Consider the following 23,184-nt stretch of genomic DNA (forward strand, 5'->3'; position numbering starts at 1 on the left):
ATTGCTGTTGTGTGAAGATCTTTTTTCTGAGAATACGTGATTGTAATTAATTATATTTGTTGTAACACAACAGCATTAAGATATTGTTGTTTCTTTCAACATTTTATTCTTTATTTGGACATGGTGGAGAAAGTGTTTTCGACATACTGTTAGATTTATACAATACGTCCTCCACATACGAGTAATCTATATCTTTAAATTTAACACATATAAGGGCTATAATAAAGCTCATTAATGTTACTGACTGGAATTTAACAGCATCTGGCATAATTTACTGTAACAAAGACACATTCTAGTTCTAACATGGAAGTTAAAACTTCAATCCCGACGTAAAATATTTTCATTTTTGTGAATTATAACTTTTTGTTATTAAAACCTACATAAGTTTGGGAATTGCGCCCACATTTATACTCTTTATTCAGATTTTCTCAAAGATGGCTTACACAAATAAGTATGTTCATACCAAATATTCTCTCACTAAGGAAAGAACAATGAGTTTAGATTTTTGACTTAATGAGTATTAAGAGGTGAGAGTCGATTCTTTCATGTTTGCACGTCTCATGAAATATTTATAATATTATAAATCCAGTTTTTTAATGTTAGGAGTTGAGCTTTTTTTTAGCCCATGTGGAATCAGTAATAGCAGGCTTGCGGTGTTTTTATTGTCTTGAAAAGTTCAAATGTCCTATGGTCATTCCTGCACGCTGAATCCGAAAATGATATCCGTTTTTCTCCGTCTTATACTGGTTTTTCACAAAACATCATACGTACTTTTACGTAAGTGAATAATTTTAATTGAAATCGGGTCACATTTTGTTATGATTAAAATGTTGATAGCTACTAGCTATAAATTTCTGTAGACCAATCGCGATGTGAAAATATTATCGATCGTTCTATAAACCAGTCATAACAAGTATAATAATACAAAACGTTCATTCTGGTAAAAGAAATAAAAATTTTATTCAAGTAAGATTTTTTCTTTCCGATTTGTAAAAAAATTCTCACGTCGTATAAAATATACTATGTTCGAAATCAGCGTGGCTAAATTATGGGAAAAAAATCCGTTATTAAAACCAAAACAACTTTTATGAAGTTTAAATTCGCAGGCCTGTGTTATTTACTACAGTGGAAGGTTCAATTTTAATGGTGTTTTATTTTACTTTGTTCATTTTTTGTGTTTAAGACAGTTATTTGTTTCATAAGTAATAAATAAATAGAAACGTTTAAAAAACCAGGTAAAGCTTTATATCACTCTGATGATGTAATCCACGATTTTCATTTAACTAAATGTTGTATAGTAATTCCTTTTATAAGTATTATAAGTAATGTATGTATTGCTATTGTCACTTTGAACAAAAACATTTCTATTGTTGATTTTTAGTGAATCTAAGTTTGTTGTTCTTAAAACGTTCTTCATGTGTGAAAAAGATTCACATAAATTGAAATATTACTTAAAAAAACATTAATTCCCTTTTTTGAACATACAGAGATATGCCTATGTTGCATGATTATATTTGTACCAAAATCATAATCATTGTACGTTATTTTAATGGTATTTTAACAATTCATTTCACGCCGAGAAACTTTACGATCTTTTCTTTGTTATAAATAATATATTCTGAATGCAATAATTATACACCTAATATTGCAGCCATTAACTGAATATGTGTGTAAAGAGCATCATTAGTGCGTGAAAGTTGACTGATTTAAAGTTTTAGTTGCTTTATTCCCAAGCGGGATTAAAAGCAGTTTAAGGGATACCTTATCTATAATCTCAATCTACGTAAGCCAGATTTAACTCTTTTCTGTCAGGAGTTAGCAAAATTTGTTGTCGGGTTAAAAATTCATCATTGTGGGTAGTTAAGGTACTGATTTCCATAATATTGCATTGTATTGTTTGTCATTATGCACATTTTTCTTAAACGTAAATATTAAGCTACACAATAAATACAGATTTATTAGTTCTGTTTGCGGCTAATTTGACGCCCTGCTGTATATGTTTTACAATTGTTACAACTGTAGAATTACCAAGTACAAGATGTATTAGACTTTTAACTGGTAAATGACTCACCATCTTATCATAGTGCTACATATAAATTACTGAATATTGCACTCGGAGAAATAAATGTAGAATATCTGACAACTATATCGAAATAAAAATGGCTGTTGGATGACTGACTAACAAGTGCGTATAGATCAAGTGAGTATAAAAGTAGGTTACTAAATCCAAAATTACTTATTGCTTTTTCAGACTTTCAAGTGAACAAAGCCTGTCTCTGTTAATGCTTATATTATTAATCTAATTATACAATGACTGTCCACAAAATGCACTCCACTTGTTGTGGAATGACAGTCATCGTGCTAATGAATTATTGAATGACTGGTTACAGCTATGATTCAATTAGTGAAAGTATGGGTGCCACATAAAACTCTAGAAAGATACTTTTTACTCATAATAAACTAGGTTATATTTAAAATTTGTTCGTTCGTTTATATATATATGCATATATATAAGATAGTTTGAATAACTATTGCAATTTAGTTTACGGACCTGGCCTTGTATCCAGATCCATAACAATTAACTTTAACATATTCATTTGTTGTTTAACATATACAAATTGCGCAGATATTGTTGATTTATTTGAACATTATTCCTAAAATATTAAAAAATACAGTCAACTGAATTAAGCAAACATATAGTTCGCACTCGCAGTTATAAAAGTAAACTACGTGTTTTTATTTAAATCTAAATTAAACTTTCTTTATACTTGCTGTCAAATGTTTTTTTTTAATTTCACACAAAGCTACACGAGGGTTTTCTGCGCTAGCCGTCCCTAATTTAGCAGTGTAAGACTGGAGGGAAGGAAGGGAAGTTAGTCATTACCACCCACCTCCAACCCATGAACTATTTTTTTACCATCGAATAGTGAGATTGACAGTCACATTATAACACCATCACGGCTGAAAGGGCGAGCATGTTTGGTGTGACGGGGATTCAGTCGAGCGCCCTAACCACCTGGCCATGCCGGGCCTCTGCCAAAGAGATTAATCATTTTTTTTAGCGAATTAGCTTTGATATTGGGATCACCAAAAAATGTACCAAAAAAGTTCTTTAAAAGTAATATTACGCTTTTTCATCCGAAAGATGTAAAACAATGAACTGTTAATAAGTGGCTTTCAATCTGAATGAAAATAAAAAACAAAAGAGCATTATAATATTTATACATATAAATGTATATTTAATAAGCTTTACTGATGGCCAGGCTTATTTTTAGTTTCGCTCTCAGCATATAGTTTGCTCTAATCGGTAGTTAAAATTAATAGTTTCAGATACAACTAAGACCAACACTTTTCGTCTGCGAGTGACTCCGTGAGTGATTTATTTCAATTTTGAAATAAAACAAAAAAACACATCACTTTGTATAAAATATATATACTTTTCCAGCGTCATTTATTTAAGTATTAATATTGAACTAGCCACTTAGTATACATAAAACTAGTTGTCTTTTTGTAACGTTGCATTCAGCTGTTTCGCTTGACCAGATGGTTACGGTGCTTGATTCGCAATTTCAGAGTTGTGGGTTCGATTCAAAATTAAAAGTATAGAAGAATGATATTAATTGTATCGGGCAACAACTATCTTAACTATGTAGATCACATCTGTTTAGAGGGGCGACAACTAGTTTACCTAAATCGGTCACATCTTTTTCGTGAGACCTTTCACTTACCACAGAAACACTAGAATACGATAACTTCATGAACTAGATAAATCGAGAATACTTCAAGTATTTCTGTTGGATGAAAAGATTAAGTTAGTGAGGCCTGAGACTCCTACTGCCTTGAGTTGTTTATTATTACCCTGATTAACTGGTCTAACATATAAAAATGCAATTTGTCAATCAATATGTGTGATATTATGAGTAATTTCATATTTACGTTACACTAGCTTCATTAATTTTTTTTATAAATAGAGAATCAGAAAATTGTTTTTAATTTCTTAATGTGTGATTGTTTTTATCTTATGGTGAAGTTTGGTGAACAAAGCTCTCTGCAGGAAAGAGGGAATCGAGTTCTTTTTCTTACAAAACTTCAACCCGTCATTTGTTGACAAATCAGGCAAAGCTAGTTTATATAGTAATAAGTGCTCTCATCGAAATATTAATCAGGTTACTTTTTTATTTTAGAGTAAAGAAGTGTTTCTAGAGAAGTGTGATACATTTATTTTATTGTTTTATGAGTATTGTAAACTGAGTATTATCCTTCATAATGTAGAAAACTTACACGTTTATATATGTACATATGCTCGTAAACGTAAAGATGTGGCTTGTTTAATTATGAAACGGTACAATGCCAATAAATTACTTCAGTTCATGAACACAATATCCCGGAGAGTTTCTTTGGTATTATAATTATTATTAGTTGTTGTTATGAATTAAGCGCAAAGCTACACAATGGGCTATCTGTGATCTGCTCTCCACGGGTTTCGAAACCCAGTTTTTAGAGTTGTAAGTTCGCAGACATACTGCTATGCCACTGGAGTGCATAATTATTAGACTTGCATAAAACTTGACAGAAGTATCAGAGGATAAATATACATGTATTTGAAACCACAAATACCTAGTAGTGTAACTTAAAAGCATGGTTAACATACGGATATAAAAATTAGTTTCGAACATTTGCGATTTAAAAAAAAATAAGATACTATTTTTCTGTGACTTTTATACTTTGATAAGCGAAAATTTGATATTCAATATCAAGAAATGATACAAAAATATTCTCAGTGTTTTATCTCATATTGTAAAAAATATTCCAAACGTTTATTGTATAATTGGTATAGTATCATTGTATTGACTTAGGCCTAACGAGAAAATGAAAATTGAGATTATTCATTTCTTTACCTAAAATTTAAAAATTTATTCTCAAGCATAAATAATCTTGATAGATAAATCAGTGTCTTTATGAACTAACTTGTGATATGAGAGTTTGTTGTTCTCATTTATACATAGTTACATCTAATTAAAAAGTCATATTATGTGTACACATGTTTACAATAAAAGCATATTCTTTCGATCTATGAAGCTGAAAGAAAATTTTAATTTTAAATCTACACATTATTTGCTTTTAGGATTTACATACAATATAATAAGGTAGACACAACTGAGACTTTCCAAACGTAAAACAAAATTCATTGTGTGTTTCAATAGCCTTGTCATGTTTCCTTAGAAGTACTTTTTGTGTTGATAAATATTTGTGTTATTAAATAAAACATCATTGTTGGTAATTACTTATTGAATAAATACAATTGTTGTCAATGTCGCAAATACCTTAATAGACTTGGAAACTAGGATTAAGTCCGTCACGTGTGTATCTGGTTTTGTGTTCATCTAAAATTAATAGGAACAAGTTTCTTTTATTGACTAAAAGGAAACTTTCAATAGAGATGGTTATGTAAAAATTACATCATTTTAAGCCATATACAACTAACTACAAAAATGAGTCGTGTGTTTATAATATATTTAAATAATTATACACGAGCATGTTTTAAAACTTCAATTTTGAAAACTTGTTAGACAATTTGATACGCCAGAAGGACATCTTCTAGAATCTTTAAACTTTTAAAATTTAGTTGGAAATGAACATATTATTTCTGCTTTGGTCTCTTTGAAAGAAAACGAAGTAAATTATAAGTTGTATTATCTGTTAGTTAATCTTATTCACTAAGTGGACCTGCAGGAAAATACCTTATACCTGGAAAAGTGGAGCTTTTTAATTGATAATGGTTGTATTGTTAAGCTGTAAAGATTCACATATATTTAAAAGTAAAATCAATGAAGGTCTTCAGTTCGTAGTTAATAGGTTTATTCCAGCTAAGTTAAGGGGTTGTATGTTTATTTATAAAGACTAATAATAAAATTTAATTTATCCCATTAATTTTTAATAAATTTTAGGCCCTCCAAAGATCTTAATTCATGAATGTACAGTCAACAGGATGTTTTCAAGGAACGTATAATTTTGTCTGTAAATCTAAGCTTATTTGATTCGAGTGTAGAAAACATTTTAAAAGTGAGATGTTCCTTCCGAAATTTCCATTATGTTTAGAAATTATATAATCCTTCAGGAAAACGTTTCATGTTTGTAATCCAGAATATCATAAAAGGGTTCTTTATATAAATAAAATAAAGCACTTATTGCAAAATATCCTCTTAAAAACCAATTACGCATAAAGTTGGAGAGTAAAAGGTCTTCATTTCTCAGGTTGATAACTTATCTGAACATCTTACGTGAAGCCAAGAATATTGCGAGTGCCCAAATATCATAATCGGTTTTTGATGGTGTTTCCGCAAATAGCAAAACACTTTCTGCGGTTAAAGTAATCAGATATTAAAAAGTAAGCCCTTAAACTGCTCTTTTAACTGTATGATACCCAACTAAATATAAACATATACTAAAATTTGAGATTTATAAACACTGTACTTCTCTTCTGTAGATACATTGCTTTCATATAATTTGTTTTCATTTAGAATCGTCTTATTAGTTATTAATATCCTTCGTGTAAGGTTGTACACCAAATTTATCTCGCGAAAGTTTTAGATTGAAACTAACACTAAACAACTATTATCACATAATTCTAAATTACAGCTTTATGGAATAACAAAAAAAAAAAGCTACTAAGGGCGGGATGAGCTAAGAATGTATTGCATACATTATGTTAGCAGTTCGATGTGAAAACAAACTCACGACATATGATAAGTTGTGATGTGTCGTGAGTTTGTTTTCACAACGAACTGCTAATATAACGTATGCAATACAACTCTTAGTTCATCCCGTTCTTTTCGCTGAAGATGTTTAGGTGTAGGACAAACAGGTTGATCGTTATATTTACCAGTATTTCTAACAATCACATCATTCGAAATGTCAGTGCTACCTGAGAATTTCAGTAAATATCAATCGTTATCGGAGTATCTACTTAGAATCTTATACTAAATTCTACGTTTGGACATTCAGTATCTCTATAGAAAATTTTACTGTACTTTCAAATGTTTAAAATTAGTTTTCTAAATATTAGTTTCAGCTAAATTTTAAGTGTGTAATATTTAACTTCTAGAAAGATTTCTTGAGTTTACCGTTTTATGAAGTGTTGAAATGTCATAATGTATTTTAATTGTATAACAATTTTGAAGCCTCTAACGTTGTACAAACATGCATCGTATTAGTATGTATAGGCTGAAAGAACTTTTTGTTTGAAAACCATCGCCATATCCGGTGGTTATGTATGTGTGTGTGTTTTCTCTTATAACAAAACCACATCGGGTTATCTGCTGAGTCCACCGAGGAGAATCCAACCCCTAATTTTAGCGTTGTAAATAAGCAGACTTACCGCTGTACTAGCGGGTCACTCGGTGTTTATATAACAGAAAATAGATCTCTTAATTGAAATGCTCTTTCTTTTCATGAGCAACTGGGTGTCTTTGAGGATTACCACTACTGTTTTCTAAATACATACTTACAGGTAGAGGCCAGTCTTTAGAAAGAAAATAACTAGGAAACTTATGTTTTCACAATTTCTGGAGATATTATATGTTGCACACTTTATTAGTTAAACATACAGTATATAATCTGAACATAAATATTTCAAGAATTTTGATAGCATTAATTGCGATCCAATGCGTAGTTCTTCAACAAAATGTGATTTTTAGTCGAATTATAGCAGTTCATTCTTGTTCTTTCAGTTGAAGGGTTTACGTTTTATGTATTTTTAACCATGTTTCATACATTAATTTGCTTAAAATGTGTGGAAATATTCGTACATTCTCCGAGTTTGTTCATTATCTGATGATATGTCTACACGTTGAGATCAAAAGTCACATAATTGTTGTCTACTTTTGCATACAATTGCGTTAAATCTTAAAATTGTTTACGTTAAAATACGCGGTGTAATTCGGGCTTTCAGAGGGGTGATGATGTTTTAATCTCACAATAAACAAGGAGGAAGAAATAGAACTCTTCAAACCTGTTTAAATATTTTAAAAATGTAGAAGAATGATTGCTGATCATAAATTTGGTTTTACAATAACTTGTTTCTCTCTTCAGCTCCTGGGAAATACGGGACAGGCAGGCCCCTCAGGGACCTCGTGTTGCGAAACGTCGCGTTCCCCGCTAGCAACTGATTCACATGCGACTCAGCCGCCGCCACCACACGGTGCTGTCTGTTCGTTGCCTCCAGCTTACGACTCTCGTCTGTTGTCACCGTATCCTCAGCTGCCAACAAGCCTTACCGGTTCTTCGCGATTCTACAACGGTGCAGGCTATGTGGCCGACCAAGCTAGCTATCACAACTTCGCCGGTGTGGACACTTCAGCTTTTTATCCTGCTGCCCTGGTAAGCAAACATATTTGAGTGTTTATGCTTAAATTTTCACTAATGCCTTTGGTAGTGTAACGGAAATTAATATGTGTTGGGTCGAGTGTATGACTCTAGGATTAAAACCTTTATGAGCATAAATATGAGATAAGAAAATGTAATGTAAAGAGAGGGCTGAGCATATTCCGAGTTTCGCATGATTCTAGTTTATTAAGAAAATTGTTTTTCGAATTAAAATGGTCGCTGAATGTGAATAAGTTTGTGAATAATATTTTAATTCGAATTACTAAAATTATTTTAATTATCTATAATATATTATCTTGAATTGTTTTATTTGAACAAGACGGAGTCTTGAATAGCCCGCAGCGCATAGAATTTTCATAGGCAGGATTAGAGTGAATTGTGATCTTTGAGACCTTTATTTTCTCTTACTAACATTTTTGTATAACAGCAAAACTAAGCGTCGGATCTGCGTCAACCAAATTCGATTGCATTACTCGTCAGGATCTCTACCAGCCTACTCTTAAACTGAATTTCTTTTAGGCCGAATTAGAATAAATTAATATAAAAAAAATTTGGGCATGATCAAATACATCCATCCAAAGAGTTTGACTTCCTGAGTTCGAAACTATAATTAGATCTTAAATCAGTCATGAGATTACGAATCTATGGGCTTAAAGTTTGCACTTCAAAAATTCGTAACCATTTCATGAGCTGTTATGCCGACTTATATCAATACATATATTACAATAAATTAAATTAGTGAACGGATATATGAGACCTTATAAAACAACTGAACTCCTCGTCACTTGTGTAACTTTTTAATATAAATAATTATTACTTCTAGCAAGAGTTGCCTTTAATAAAGAAATTAAACCAGATATAAATAAGTTTTTTTTTTCTGTTTGATTTCGATGAAATATACATACATCAGGGTTATCTGCACTAGCGGCTCTACTTTTAAGCTGTAGACAAGAGGGAAGGCAGATAGATAGCGATTATCACCCACCGCCAACTTTTGGGGTACTTTTGTCAGTCCAAACAGTTGAATTTGAACGTTTTTCTTATAACACCTTCATGGTCGTAAAGTACGGGCCCGGCATGGCCAAGCATGTTAAGGCGTTCGACTCGTAATCTGAGGGTTGCGGATTCGAATCCCGGTCGCACCAAACATGCCCGCTCTTTCAGCCGTGGGGGTGTTATAATGTGATGGTCAATCCCATTATTCGTTGGTAAAAGAGTAGCCCAAGAGTTGGCGGTAGGTGGTGATGACTAGCTGCCATCCCCCTAGTCGTACACTGCTAAATTAGGGATGGCTAGCGCAGATAGCCCTCGTGTGGCTTTACGCGAAAATTAAAACGACCCGTAAACAATACGTTTAAATATTGTCTTATTATTATTAATTTGTCGGAGCGGTAATAAAATATGAACTTCAGAACTTTAAATACACAGTTCATTACACTTATCACTAGGTCGTACTATAAGTGAAAAGTCAATTTTTTATATATATTCTTCAAGACAATAACCTCAGATGAAGATTTGGTTGCGTGATAACCACAACATTTTCACACGATCCTCACATGATAAACAAATGAGAAGAGCTGATCGATTTTAGTTCCTATAAGCACTAAAAAGGTGTTTTTAAATTACAGATTAAGATTAATCACATCCGTAGTTCACTCTTATTCACTATTACACTTTCTAAAATTTACATTTGAGATAAAGGATCAACATTCACAAAGAACGTTGAACTAAATATATATGTTTTTTTTTCAACATTTTAATCACAATAAGTCTTTGAAAGCATGTGAACCAGAGCATTCAAAGCTATTGTTAGTATTTGCACCGTACCTTCGAAATAAGCTTTGATTAAAAGGTTGACACAGTGGATCACATAGAAAAGTTGTAATGGTTTTCAAACGAGATCCAAAACTCGAGCGCGTTCGAACAGTTTACTACTCTTCTTCAAAATATTCGAAATACATGTGCTTTGTCTGCAAAACACTGTTATTATTTGCGACTATTACTTGTACTATAGACACTGTCATACTGGTTAAAAGTAATTAAATATCTACAAGTTTACGATGAATATTCTCATATACACGAATGATACATTAATAAAAGGGTTTCGAGGTGAACAAGACATTAGAGCTATTATTTTAGCCACAAGTAGTTGCATTAGCTTTGAGACTTTATAGCTAACCGAAATGCACAACAAATTCAAGAAATGATTAGCAATTGGTAAATCAAACGAAAATATCATAGAAAGAGGTAAACACAACTTAATGTACTAGATGTACTTCTGAGGGTTCTCAAAGGTGTTTTGTTTCAAAAGTAAATGAAACCAAAATTAAGAGTAACAAATATTTCGATTTTTTACTTTTGAAGCTCATATATCATGCTGTTTTTTTTAGCCTACAGAGTGTATAATACTTCGCTTAATTCATGGCATGCGCATGTTTTACATAAATAAACCCACAATATTAATCATTTTATTTTAGAGAGCTATCTGCTATAACAGACATGTGTGATCTGAAAATAGTAGTACTCAGGTGCCAAGCTCAAACTAGCATACCTTTAATCTTTTGTCATAATATTTCCATTGATATATGGCCACTGTCTCCATACACCATGTTTATGTGCGCCAACTATTGCAGAATGCAAGTACTCTTTGTGTTCCTGTTGACAATAAAGTATATTTGCATTTGATATAGGACAAAATATCAGATCCACTGGGATCTATAGTTTTCATCAAAATATCAGGAAATTCATGATCCCAGACAATTCGTGCAGGGTTCACGAACCTAGCGTGGATCCACTTAATAGTTTTATTGCCTATTCAGCCAAACCATCAGGATAAGGATGTCATAGTGAAACGTCTCTTTTCACGAAACCCAATTCGTTATAATTCTTGCTATTTAAAGTTAGCTCCTGTCCACGTGAGTCTCCTCTCTAAAAGTATAAAGCATGCTAGCTACAGTGGAGCGCCGTTAAGCCACGGTATTTGGGGGGGTCAACCTGCTTAACCGCGGCTTAAACCTTTGTGACTAAAAAGCCGAAGTCGCCAACAGCTCCGCCGAGGAGCCTCATCCGGGCCATTGCGTGATCATTATAATATTAATGTATAGACTATTCAGATACAATTGACAAATGCCGTTTTAACACAAACGACCAAATTTTATTTATTTCCCAAATTAAAGCAAATCCTTTTTAAATATCCCCTTGAAGTTATAAAGCCAGGATTAAATTCGTAAGCCGCGTTTTTACACGTTCTTAAATTAGCGGTGAGCCGCGGTAATCCTCGCTCACATTTTTCATGTCAGTGTCAACGACAAGGAGAGTGTGAGAAACTTTAAAAAGCCAGGTAGTAGATTTAATACATCAAAAATTTTGGGACAAGACTTGCTACAGCTGTTTAAGCGATTTCGCGGTTTACTGGTCCGCGGCTTAATGGCGCTCCACTGTATTGTTCAATGAACACATTAACGATAAACAAAGAAGCTTTAGTTCACTAAGTGAAGTACTCAATGATATATAACCCATAACAACTGCTCTTTTTTAGCAAACGATTAGCTAAAGTTTTAAGGATATGCTTATCACCAACTAAGAAGACTCCCAATTTTCCCTAGAGATAAGAAATTTCACAGCCGAGCAAGAATGGTTCATCATATAATATTGCAGCTCTATCATAAACATTATAACATTTTATAGTTATAAAAGTGACTTTTACTGGTTCTTAGCAATGCCTTCGTTGGTTAGCACACTTTTAAGATATATTTAAATATCACTTCAGTTATTCTTGGGATATCTAGACTGATGATCACCATTGTAACTCATCTTTTCCATTCTATGCTCCTGGTTAGCTTGTAGTAGATGAGGTTAACTGTAGCTGACTATCATCTCTTGGCTTTTCTTTGTCCTTGCCGTACTTTTAGACTATGCCTTTATCTCAACTGCAGTATCCTTCTTTCAACTGTAAATTATACGTGGACCTAGAAAGTACTTTCCATGATCACAACTTACAATTTTTTCAAAGACGTTCAAAGTACGTTTTGCAATAACAAATCCTTGTTCAATGCACCAAAGAGTAATTTAATGACTTAGACTATGCTATTCAGAAATACTAATATTTTACAAGTTATGAGTATTGACAATGCACAAAAGGAGAATTACAAAATGTTTTGCAAGAAATGAATCAAATACAGTTAATAAAAGGAGAATTACAAAATGTTTTGCAAGAAATGAATCAAATACAGCTAATAAAAGGAGAAACAAACACATGTGAACAAATAAAAATAAAATTTTTATTTACCATGAATGTGTCACCAATAATAACAGAATGGGTCTTACTAAACTGGTTGATTTCTTAATGTGCATAAATAACTTTTCAGACCGTTGGGCCTGAAAGTAAAGACGTCTTTACAAGGTGAAAATACAATAAGGAATCCTGATATTTCATACTGTCAAGTGGAAACCAAAGTTCTTAGTGCAATATCACGTAGTTCTGGATTGTCTACGTCATTCATCATTCTATTTACACGTGTTCAAGCGAGATAATTTTTAACTTATACTGATTTGTACAAATTTCTATATCACCTCTCAACTTAAACATGATTTGCATCCCCAGAGAATACTGATATTGAAAGAGGTGCAAGAACTTGCAAGCATTTATAGAATTACTGCTGTGATATTTAACTTGTATATTTAAAGCCCAGAAGTGTTCCGCAGAACCTTATATGGGCATAGCATGTCAAGGCTTGCAGCCATAAATCAAATTCTACTAACAATTCACTTAAGGTATCTCCAATTTTTGTATTCTTAAATACTCAAATAATAAATGATCATTTAGTTTGTGGAATGTATAAATATTATATGCAAGAGATAACAGGATTAAATATTTGTTTACACATTTATAACTGTTAGTTTTTGTACACAGTTTGTTCCCAGCCCATTTTTCAGAATCTGGGTTATCGAAAAATAATACATTATAACAAATGGTTCTGAAAATAATATAATTTAACTTGCAAGCAGAGAACACCGAATGTTTTTCTCGTAATGTTACTAGCATAGTAAACACATTCAAAATTCGGTATAAAGAATGTATTAAAATAAAATATTTCATATGGTAATAAATCGTGCATGTGATGTGCGAAGAATTTTAAGTACATATATTCAAATATCACACACAGTTTCTATGAATCGATAGGAAACTAAACTATAAATATACCTATTTCATTTTTAGTTTTTAGTAAATAAAAATTTATTAGAACGAATAATCATTTTCTTTTTTGGATAATGATTCGTAGTAAACCATTCTTAAGACATACCACCCACCCCCTTACAAAAATTTTGGACTCGGATTAAATCGTATTTGGAGTTTTTGGATTTTCTCCTCCAGTAAGTCTATGAACTTCTATCAGAATTGTAGAAATAGACAAACCAAAATAAAACTGATTAAATTTAAAAGCACATTCGATATAAACGATGAAATGTCGCTAGAGTACTTTACAATTTAGTTAATAATTCAACTGTTGGAAATGCTTTCGAATCAACAGATATATAATACACATAATATATTCTGCACGTTTGATACTCGTTAGAAAACAAACTATAGTCAGAGCTGAAACACGTTAATTTTGCTTTAAAATCCTTGTTTTTTCACGTGTAAATGACAAATAACATAATATTTGCATTTCATGTTAAAAACTCCTCCTGTCACTTAAAGTTTGCTATCAGACATTATTGTTTACTTCAATATCAAATTTGGACTTTTTTAAAAATCCATAATCTAAAATAAAATTATTTTTAATGACGAGAAACCCACTTGAAATAAAAATGTATTCAGAACGGCTGGTATGGATATTAACACTTTTGTTCATAAGGAGAGAACAACGTTTCGACCTTCATAGGTCATCTTCAGGTTAAGAAAAAGAGAGTTTGAATGTGATCGTTGACAGACACATGTCTTAGAGACGAGAGTATGAACGGGTACGGGATTGTAGAGGGCGTTGCAAGTGGATGTTAGATTATTAATTAGTATAGGTATAAAGATGTGCTTTTATATTGGTTTAATTTTGGTTTTAGTTGCTGTATAAGTAGGACTTCTTTGATTTTGCGTTTGTTCATATTTGTTTCCTTACCAGGTATCTGTGTGTGTTTTTATGGTTATGTTGTGTTTATTTGATTTTCAGTGTTCAGAAACGTGTGGAGGTGTTTTTTGTGTTCTTTGAATCCAGTTTTCATTTTTCTGCGTGTTTCTCTAATATAAAAGTCATGGTAGTTGTTGAATTGTATTTCATAAATTATGTTGGTGTTGTGTTTGTCAGTGTAGTTTTTACATAGTATGGACTTGTTTCGTACCTGGTTTTTGAATACATTTGGTGTTTACTGAAATGTTGTGTTTATGTTTTAAGTTCTATTCAAATGTTGGTTATGTTTTCGCTGATGTTAGGAATATATGGTATGCAGCAGTATAAAGTTTTGTAGTTTATTTTATCTTGGGATTTATTGTTGTTTGTTTGTCGTTGATTTAGATGTGTGCGTATAATTTTTTCCACGTTTTTTTTGAGGAAATTTGTTGATGTTGATGAAGTGTTGTTCTATTTTGTTGATTTCATCATTAATTTTATCAGGTGAACATAGTTTTGTGGCTGTGTTTATTTGATTTCTTAACATGTTGAGTGTTTGTTTTGTTTCATGAGCTAAGTCCCAAGGAATGTATAATCCAGTATGGGTGATTTTTCTGTAGATTTCTGTTTTGAATTGTGCATCAGTTTCAGTGATCTTGAGGTTAAAAAATGCTGTTTGATTAGTTTTTTCCTGTACACAGATGAACTTAATGTTGGGGTGTATTGAGTTAACGTGGTTGAAAAAACTAAGTGTGTGTTCTGTAGGTGTGAATCCAGCAATGGTATCATAAACATACCTCTACCAGTATATGCTGCTTTAGTTTCAACGGTATTATACGTGCTAAATTAAATATACATATTCTGTATAAAAATATGTTTCGTACAAATAAAAGGAAACACAACTATGCTCATACGAATTGTTGAAACGTTCCATGGCCTCTAACAATAACATTATCTTTCAAAATAGGGCTTATTAGCAGTAATTCACTTGCTCAAGTTTTTCGTAAATATTCGCTATTTCTTCGACTTATTTTGTTGTTTAATTCACTTCGTTTATCTTTAGCTTTATCTACTTTAAATGTACTTCTACATGTTCCAGTCACGCAGTTATCTACGTGCTCACGCATATTTTACGTGAAAAGACTAAAGTTGCATGTCTGGTTAGATTTCTACCATCTATACAAATGTGTATGTGTATGGTTACAGGTTATGAGTGCGACTACATTCTGCTGTAGAAGGATACACACTAAATCTTTATGAGTAGTTTTAATTAGTATTATTATAATATTGATTAGTAACTAAATCTTTTATATAACTAGGTTTTAATTATTAACTAGCCTTAATAATTAGGTTCTAGTTAATAACTAGTCTTAAAAACTGGATTCCAGTCATTAACTAGTTTTAATAGCTAGGTTTTAATTATTAACTAATGTTATCAGCTAGGTTTTAATTATTAACTAATGTTATCAGGTAGGTTTTAATTATTAACTACTCTTATCCTACGTTTCTGTTGCTAATCTATTACTCTTCTCAGGTATGTCATGAAAGTAAGTAATTATTTGTTGGTAATGGGATTCTCTCCCGTTCTTCTTTATGAGAATGTGGTGCCTTTTCTAGTTAAGTTGGTAACGTACAACATTTTTACCATGAAGACCCAGGATCGAATCCCGACCACTAGCAACGCAGAAATAATCCAGATTCTGATGGCTGTATAGGCTACCAACCATAACAACAATTGGGTTCCGATTGCTATAACCTTACCTTACACTTAGATGATAATTTGATGTTATTCTAAGAAGGTACAAACTTAGACTTTAATTTCGCTAAATATAATGTAAATATGAACTATTATTGGTGTTTTTATTTAAAAGTTTCTTTCTTCTAATTGGTTTCTTTCCATTTTGGTTTAATTCTTTCTATTGTGAACCTTCTAAACGATTTTTTTTCCTTCTGCTGCTTCTTGTAGTTTTTTATTTCTCTTTTAATAATTTCGGCTATATCTATTAGCATTGTTGATTTCTAATTCCAAATCCCATTTTTTTTACTTCTAATTTTGTCTCCCTTTTTTTGGCATTCCCCTTGTTGAGATATCTTTCCCGTTTTGACTGTCACTTCTGTAAAACCAACTCACTTTTTTAAGCCATGACTTTTAAGTAGTTCGTTATTTTTCTTGTTCCATTTTTTATTCTCCTTTCTAATCTTTATAGTTCCATATTTCATTATTTACCTATGTACGTTTACTTTATTTTTTCTCCTCTATTTGGTTCTATTTAGTTTTTCTTCTCTGTCCTTCAGGTCTTTGATTCCAATTCTGTTCTCGTTTATCATGTTTTCTTCTAGCTCTTAACTTTTTTTTCATAATTCGTCTTTCTGTTTTGTATTTTTTTCTACGGGGTAGTTTTATACATTTCAGCAACTTTATTTTTTCCATCATTAATTTTTATTTTTTCCCTTGATATTCCATCTTTTTTATTTCTTATTCTCCTTCTTCCAACCTAAAACAACTTTCGTTTCTATTCTATATTCTGCCTACGTTAATCTTCCTTTTCTACTTTCTGTTCTTTGTAGTTCAATGTCCTTTTTTACAGACATCTATCCTGTTTCTATCTGTTTTTTTGAGAGGACCTACTTTTCAATTTCCTCTTATCGATTGATTTTTTCTACCACATGTTTAACTCTTTTGTTTTTTCTGATTCATTCTCACTTCTGTAAATCAATCCTCTTGAACTAACTCCTCATTTCTAATTATTGTTTTTGTTTCTTCTCCCCACCCCAGTGGCACAACGGTAAGTATGCAAACTCACACCATTAGAAAGCGGTTTTTGATACCCGTGGAGGGCAGAGCATACATAGCCCATTGTGTAACTTTGTGCTTAAATACACACCAATAAACATTGTTCAGTTTTCAATTTTTAACTGTCGAGCAGTACCTTAACTCAGATTTCCTTTATTTGTTTTTCAAATTATGTTATTTGTCCGTGGTTCCTTTTTCTTTTTAATGGTTTATTTATTATTTTCTTATAACCTCTCATTATAATACACCGTAAATTCTAGGTATTTTCAACCTGTAAGGCTATTACTGTTTCTCACTTGATTCCAGATTTCTACCAAATATTTAAATGTTTCATGAGATAATTTATAGTAACAGACTTTCTGTTTAAGTCATTCCTTCTTTATACCGACCTAATTATTGCATTAAGTAATGCAAAACTTTAGTTTCTCTTTAAAAGTTAAATTTTTCGTATCCTGCGGTATATTGTAGCTCACCTTATTTTTATTAAAACTATTCTGATGTTAAGTTTTATAATAGTCCTGCCCCTGTTTTTCGTGTATTATCATGTATTAATAGATCAAATGTTCCACAACAACAGAAGGTTATTCACTACTGATCTAACAACTGTTAACAGTGTAGAATAAATATTAAGAAACATTTATTGTCAAATTACGTTTGTTGAAAGGTCGATAATGTTTATTATACAAAGTCATTCCAAGTCACTTTGAGTGGTGTGTGGAGGGCAATCAAGCCTTGCACTCAAACTCGTTTGAAGGACGTTGTTTATCAATTAATCTGACACTTATCTTAAAATTGCAACACCCAAATGGTTTTAAGTATATTCTTCGTCATCTACTAGACTCTAAGAGTTTGAAATAAACAAGGCTTCAACTATTGTGCAGGGTTGTTTATAAGACGCTGAAAAGTAAATCACAATACTGTCGGAACCCAACAAAACTTATCATCGTGAAATTAAAAATAACCGTCGTTATTTTGAACAAACGTGCGCTACAGTTCATTATAACAGACGTAACAATTAACTACTAACCTACATCTGGTGTAGGCGCGTTAACTGCTATATAAAGTGAACGCTTCTTCATCGAACAGAACCGTTGTTTAAAATGAGAAAAGCCTGCTATTTTTATGTTTCAATTACCTAATGAAAGTCATGATATACTTAACCATTAAAAAAAATATATTTTATTGTTTAATGGACATACTGTGATATGCTAATAAATGTTACATTTGAAATATGATTTATTTGTACTGTTGCAGTTTTTAGAACGATATACATACATCTTATATAAAGATTTGCCATTAAGAAATAAAACTATCTTTAACTCTCTACTCGTTTACTTTTTACTTCTGTCGGGTGTTGCTCAGTAGTTAACACAAAGGACTGTGAATCTGAGAGTTCGTGGTTCACTGCTCATTTCCACAAAAATGTATTTTCAATTCTGGGAAAATAAATGATTTACAAAAGCGACGGCTAAATCTCATTATTTGATTGCAATAGACTAACAGCTGTCAGTGACTTTGTTTAGCTGCTTTTTCTCAAAATTTGGATAAGAGAGTGCAGATACACTTTGTGTGGCTTCGCACGAATATCTGAAATAACCAACCAACGAAATAACTTATAATTTTGTTTTGTGATTCCTAGTCCATTCCATAAAATTTATGCTTACTTTGAGATTTTGGTAAGAGCAATTAATAACACAGCTATCTTGATATACCGTTCTTACTTATAATGATTAGAATACATCGATTAACCAGTAAGGTACTCTCGCTGATAGCGATGGCATTAAGTGCTACTGACGAAACAAAAACACTTTGTGAATTGTTAGTTAAGTTTCTCTTTATAATGTGGTGTATTTCATATAAAATGGTGATTTTCTTCACTGCTGAATAATTAGCCTTTAAATTTAACGACTTTCTTTCACACCTTTCACATACTGCACCCTACTGAGTAATTTCATATTTTTTGCCTGTTTCGACTTTCACTGTAAGAAAAAAAAGAAAAACTGACAAAATACCGTGTAAAGTTTCTCACTTTCTGTGGTTCCGTTGGTAGAGCGTAAATATACGAAATTACGACACTAAAATCAAGGGTTCGATTCCCCTCGATGGACACATAACATAACTAGATGTGGCTTTGCCATAAGAAAACACAGTTTCTATGTAAAGTACGTAAATTAATCCTGCTGCAGTTATTTAGGTTAACTTCTTTACTGATGGAATTTTTGCTTGCGTTTGCTTGTGTGGCATATATGGTGTTAACAAACCTGTAACCAACAAAGTCAGGGTTCAACAAACAATCATCAATATATCGTGTCGGTCACGCTCATTTTGTCAGAATTTTGTGAGCAACAAGAGTAAAATTCCACTTTTGCTCCTGCAATACTTCCTATTTTGATTTCCGTCCCCATTTTAGCTGAATTTGAACGCTCATGTAGACGTAAATAGCTCTTACATTTCGACACTTTTCCTGATATATAAAAGTCTGTCAGGGAGAGTGTTCAAAACAAGATCAGGCATAGTGTTATATGTGTGACACCACATCATCTACATCATCATGAGATCAAACTGAGTAGAATCAGAATACGAAACGCGGGAAGACTCACGTGATCAAAGACACGGAAGTTCATTCGCACTCTACCAACGTCTATGAAAAATAAACCAAATATTAGCACAAATCCAAGCTTGATAATCATTACCAAAGAACTTTTATTTTTGAAACAAACTGAAAATACCAGTTATCTCTAAGTAAAAGGACGACGTTTCCTCAAAAGAAGAGCAGATGTTTATGAAACCACGTGTTCATTGTAGGTTTTAAGCTTTTATCCAGAGGCACCAATATGGAGAATGTTTTCTCAGTTATACGTAATTTTTTAGCTTTGTTTTGAATTTCGCGCAAAAGAGAGCTATCTGCGCTAGCCGTTCTTAATTTAGCAGTGTAAGACTAGAGGGAAGGCAACTAGTCATCACGACCCACCGCCAACTCTTGGGCTACTCTTTTATCAACGAATAATGAGATTAACTCTAACTTATACCATCTACATGGCTAAATGGGTGTGCATGTTTGGTGTGACGAGGATTTTACATGTTTTTCTTTCTTTGGTGTGTTGCCAGTTTTATACAAAACGGTTTGGTTTTAAATGTCTTCCTGTCATTTTTAATAAGCTTCTACGCTACTAAGTTATACAAATACTTTTATAAAACATTTTGTGAATGTGAACATATAAGTTAGAAAACGAAATTTTTAGCAATATCATCCTATATGAACCTGATAGGTTCATAATAGAGAACTTGACCTAATGGAGTTTTATGTCATTCTTCGGATGGTTTTAGATATAAACACAAATATATGCTCTTCCATTTCAAAAGGCTGTTTAACTAAACTTAAGACAGATTATTCACACCTCGTTGGAGTGAATTATGAAATGTAAATAGGATTTAACTGAGTAAGTTTAACGTGATTGGGTAAAAAAAGAAAAAAGTTCAGAACCACTTAAGACTAAAACTAATTCAAGAACGAAAGCAAACCTTGTAAGCTGTTTCAATTCTGAAAACTTGCCAATAACGAGCAAACATACGTGAACATGCACTTTAAAGGTCCGGCATGACCAGGTGATTAAGGCGCTCGACTCGTAATTTGAGGGGCGTGGGTTTGAATCCCCGTCGTACCAAACATGGCCGCCCGTGTGGACGTTATAATGTTTCGGTCATTCCCATTATTCGTTAATAAAAGAGTAGCCCAAGATTTGGCTGTGGGTGGTGATGACTATGTCCCTTCCCTCTAGTCTTACACTGCTAAATTAAGCACGGCTAGCTCAGATAGCCCTCGAGTAGCTTTGCGCGAAATTAAAAACAAACAAACAAAACATACAACTAGCCCACTATTATATTATTTACTAATTAGAGAACCAATTCTCTGGACGGAAGTTAGTGAATTTATGATTAATGATAGGTTATCTTAGGTCATGAAAAATTGCTTCCTTTATATGTAATCGTAAAAAACGCAGAAACACCCATAAAAACTGCAAAATATGAAATATGAAACTACAAGTTTTCATATACTTCAGAATGGATCACAAACTTTCATGTAACTTCAACACAAGGTGAAGTAGTGGTAAAAAACAAAAAAAACACCCATAAAAACTGCAAAAACATGAAATGTAAAGTTGTAATTTTCCATGTACTTTCGCATGGGCCAGGTGGTTATGACACTCGACTTGTAATCCGAGGATCACGGGTTCGAATCCCGGTCGCAACAAACATGCTCACCGTTTCAACCGTATGGACATTATAATATGACGGTCAATGCCACAATTCGTTGGTAAAAGAGTAGCCCAAGAATTGGCGGTGGGTGGTGATGACTAGTTGCCTTCCCTCTAGTCTTACCTTGCTAAATTAGGAACAGCTAGCACAGATAGCCCTCGAGTAGCTTTGTGCAAAATTCAAAACAAACAAACAAACATTTCAAATGAGTTGAAGTTCCATGAACAGAAGACGATGACTGCTAAAAAATAGAAAAACGCCTGTAAAAACCGCAAAACCCAAAATGCAATACTGGAAATTTGTAAATACCCGCATGGATCTAATGAATCTCGATACCAATTTTGGTTAAGATCCATCCATACCCTTCAAAGTAGTTACATGGACATACAACCGACAACAGATAATACTGTTGTATGTGTATAGCTAGATAGATGTTACTATTTTAAGAAAATGAAAATGTAATTTAGTCTTCACATACATGTGTTATTAAGTTGGGCCGTTAAATAAATATTATTTTATTCGCAGAAAATGGTTCCATTTGGGTAGTAATTTTAGTTTTTAATCACTACATAAACAACGAATCTAGATTCGAGAAACTCACATAAAAAATATGCTCACATTTCAATTATTATTTTTTATTTACAACACATTACGAAAAATATATCACAGTTAATTTATCACACTTTAACTGCACACAGTGTGTTGTTACATGGCTACAGTGATCGCGATATTTCATTAGTGCTTAGAGGAAAGAAAACTTGCCTCACTTTCCAGAGAAGAATGTTTGTTACCCGTGCTTGAAGGTCAGAGACTCAAAACTGTTTGTTTGTCGTTAAGCGCAAAGCTACACAATAGCTTGTTTGTGCTGTGTCTACCACGGGTATCGGAACCCGGTTTGGGGGCATCTAAGCCGACTTATCTCCGAGCCATTGAGGATAGAGGGAAAGGTATAAGGTATGATATGTTGAACGTACGTCCTTAAGTATATAAGTTTGTTCATAGGAGTTTATTTCTCAAAAAAAAAAAACTATTAAATTAATGAAAGTATATCATAGTTAACACAAACATAGTTTACTTTTGTTGCTGATTGTTACTAAATGTTTTAAACATTTGTATTCATGGAGATAGTTGTCACTACGTTCGTCCTAAAAAAATTGGGTGTTTCTTCTACCTTGAGCTTAGATGATTAAGATGAATTCATTCAAATATATTTACGAAATTGGTGTTACTAGTTAAGTATTTTAATCCATTTTACTATAAAGCTATTGAGCAAAGCAAAGTTTCAAGGTCAAATGTTTTTCAAAAGCAGACCTTCCGAAGCTCGTAAAATCCGTCAATGTCGAAGTTTGAACTACACACAATGTATTTACTTTTAGGTTGTATAATTTGACTGTTTGTCTTTTTGACACTCAACTTGCATATAACTAGGCCCGGCATGGCCAAGCGTCTTAAGGCGTACGACTCGTAATCTGAGGGTCGCGGGTTCGCATCCCCGTCGCGCTAAACATGCTCGCCCTTTCAGCCGTGGGGGCGTTATAATGTTACGGTCAATCCCACTATTCGTTGGTAAAAGAGTAGCCCAAGAGTTGGCGGTGGGTGGTGATGACTAGCTGCCTTCCCTCTAGTTTTACACTGCTAAATTAG

At 32.7% G+C, this 23,184-nt stretch overlaps 1 protein-coding gene across 1 annotated transcript in view; it reads left to right on the top strand.

Annotated features, from left to right (window-relative positions):
* LOC143232174 (uncharacterized) overlaps positions 1-23,184 on the top strand; it is a 63,975-nt gene that overhangs the window by 17,525 nt on the left and 23,266 nt on the right. Inside the window, exon 2 of the mRNA XM_076467284.1 lies at positions 8,092-8,379. Within this exon, the coding sequence (XP_076323399.1) occupies positions 8,092-8,379 (288 nt within the window). The remainder of the gene's footprint in view (positions 1-8,091; positions 8,380-23,184) is intronic.

This window comes from Tachypleus tridentatus, chromosome 11 (genome assembly GCF_004210375.1).
Source record: "Tachypleus tridentatus isolate NWPU-2018 chromosome 11, ASM421037v1, whole genome shotgun sequence".
Classification (NCBI taxonomy): Eukaryota; Metazoa; Arthropoda; class Merostomata; order Xiphosura; family Limulidae; genus Tachypleus; species Tachypleus tridentatus.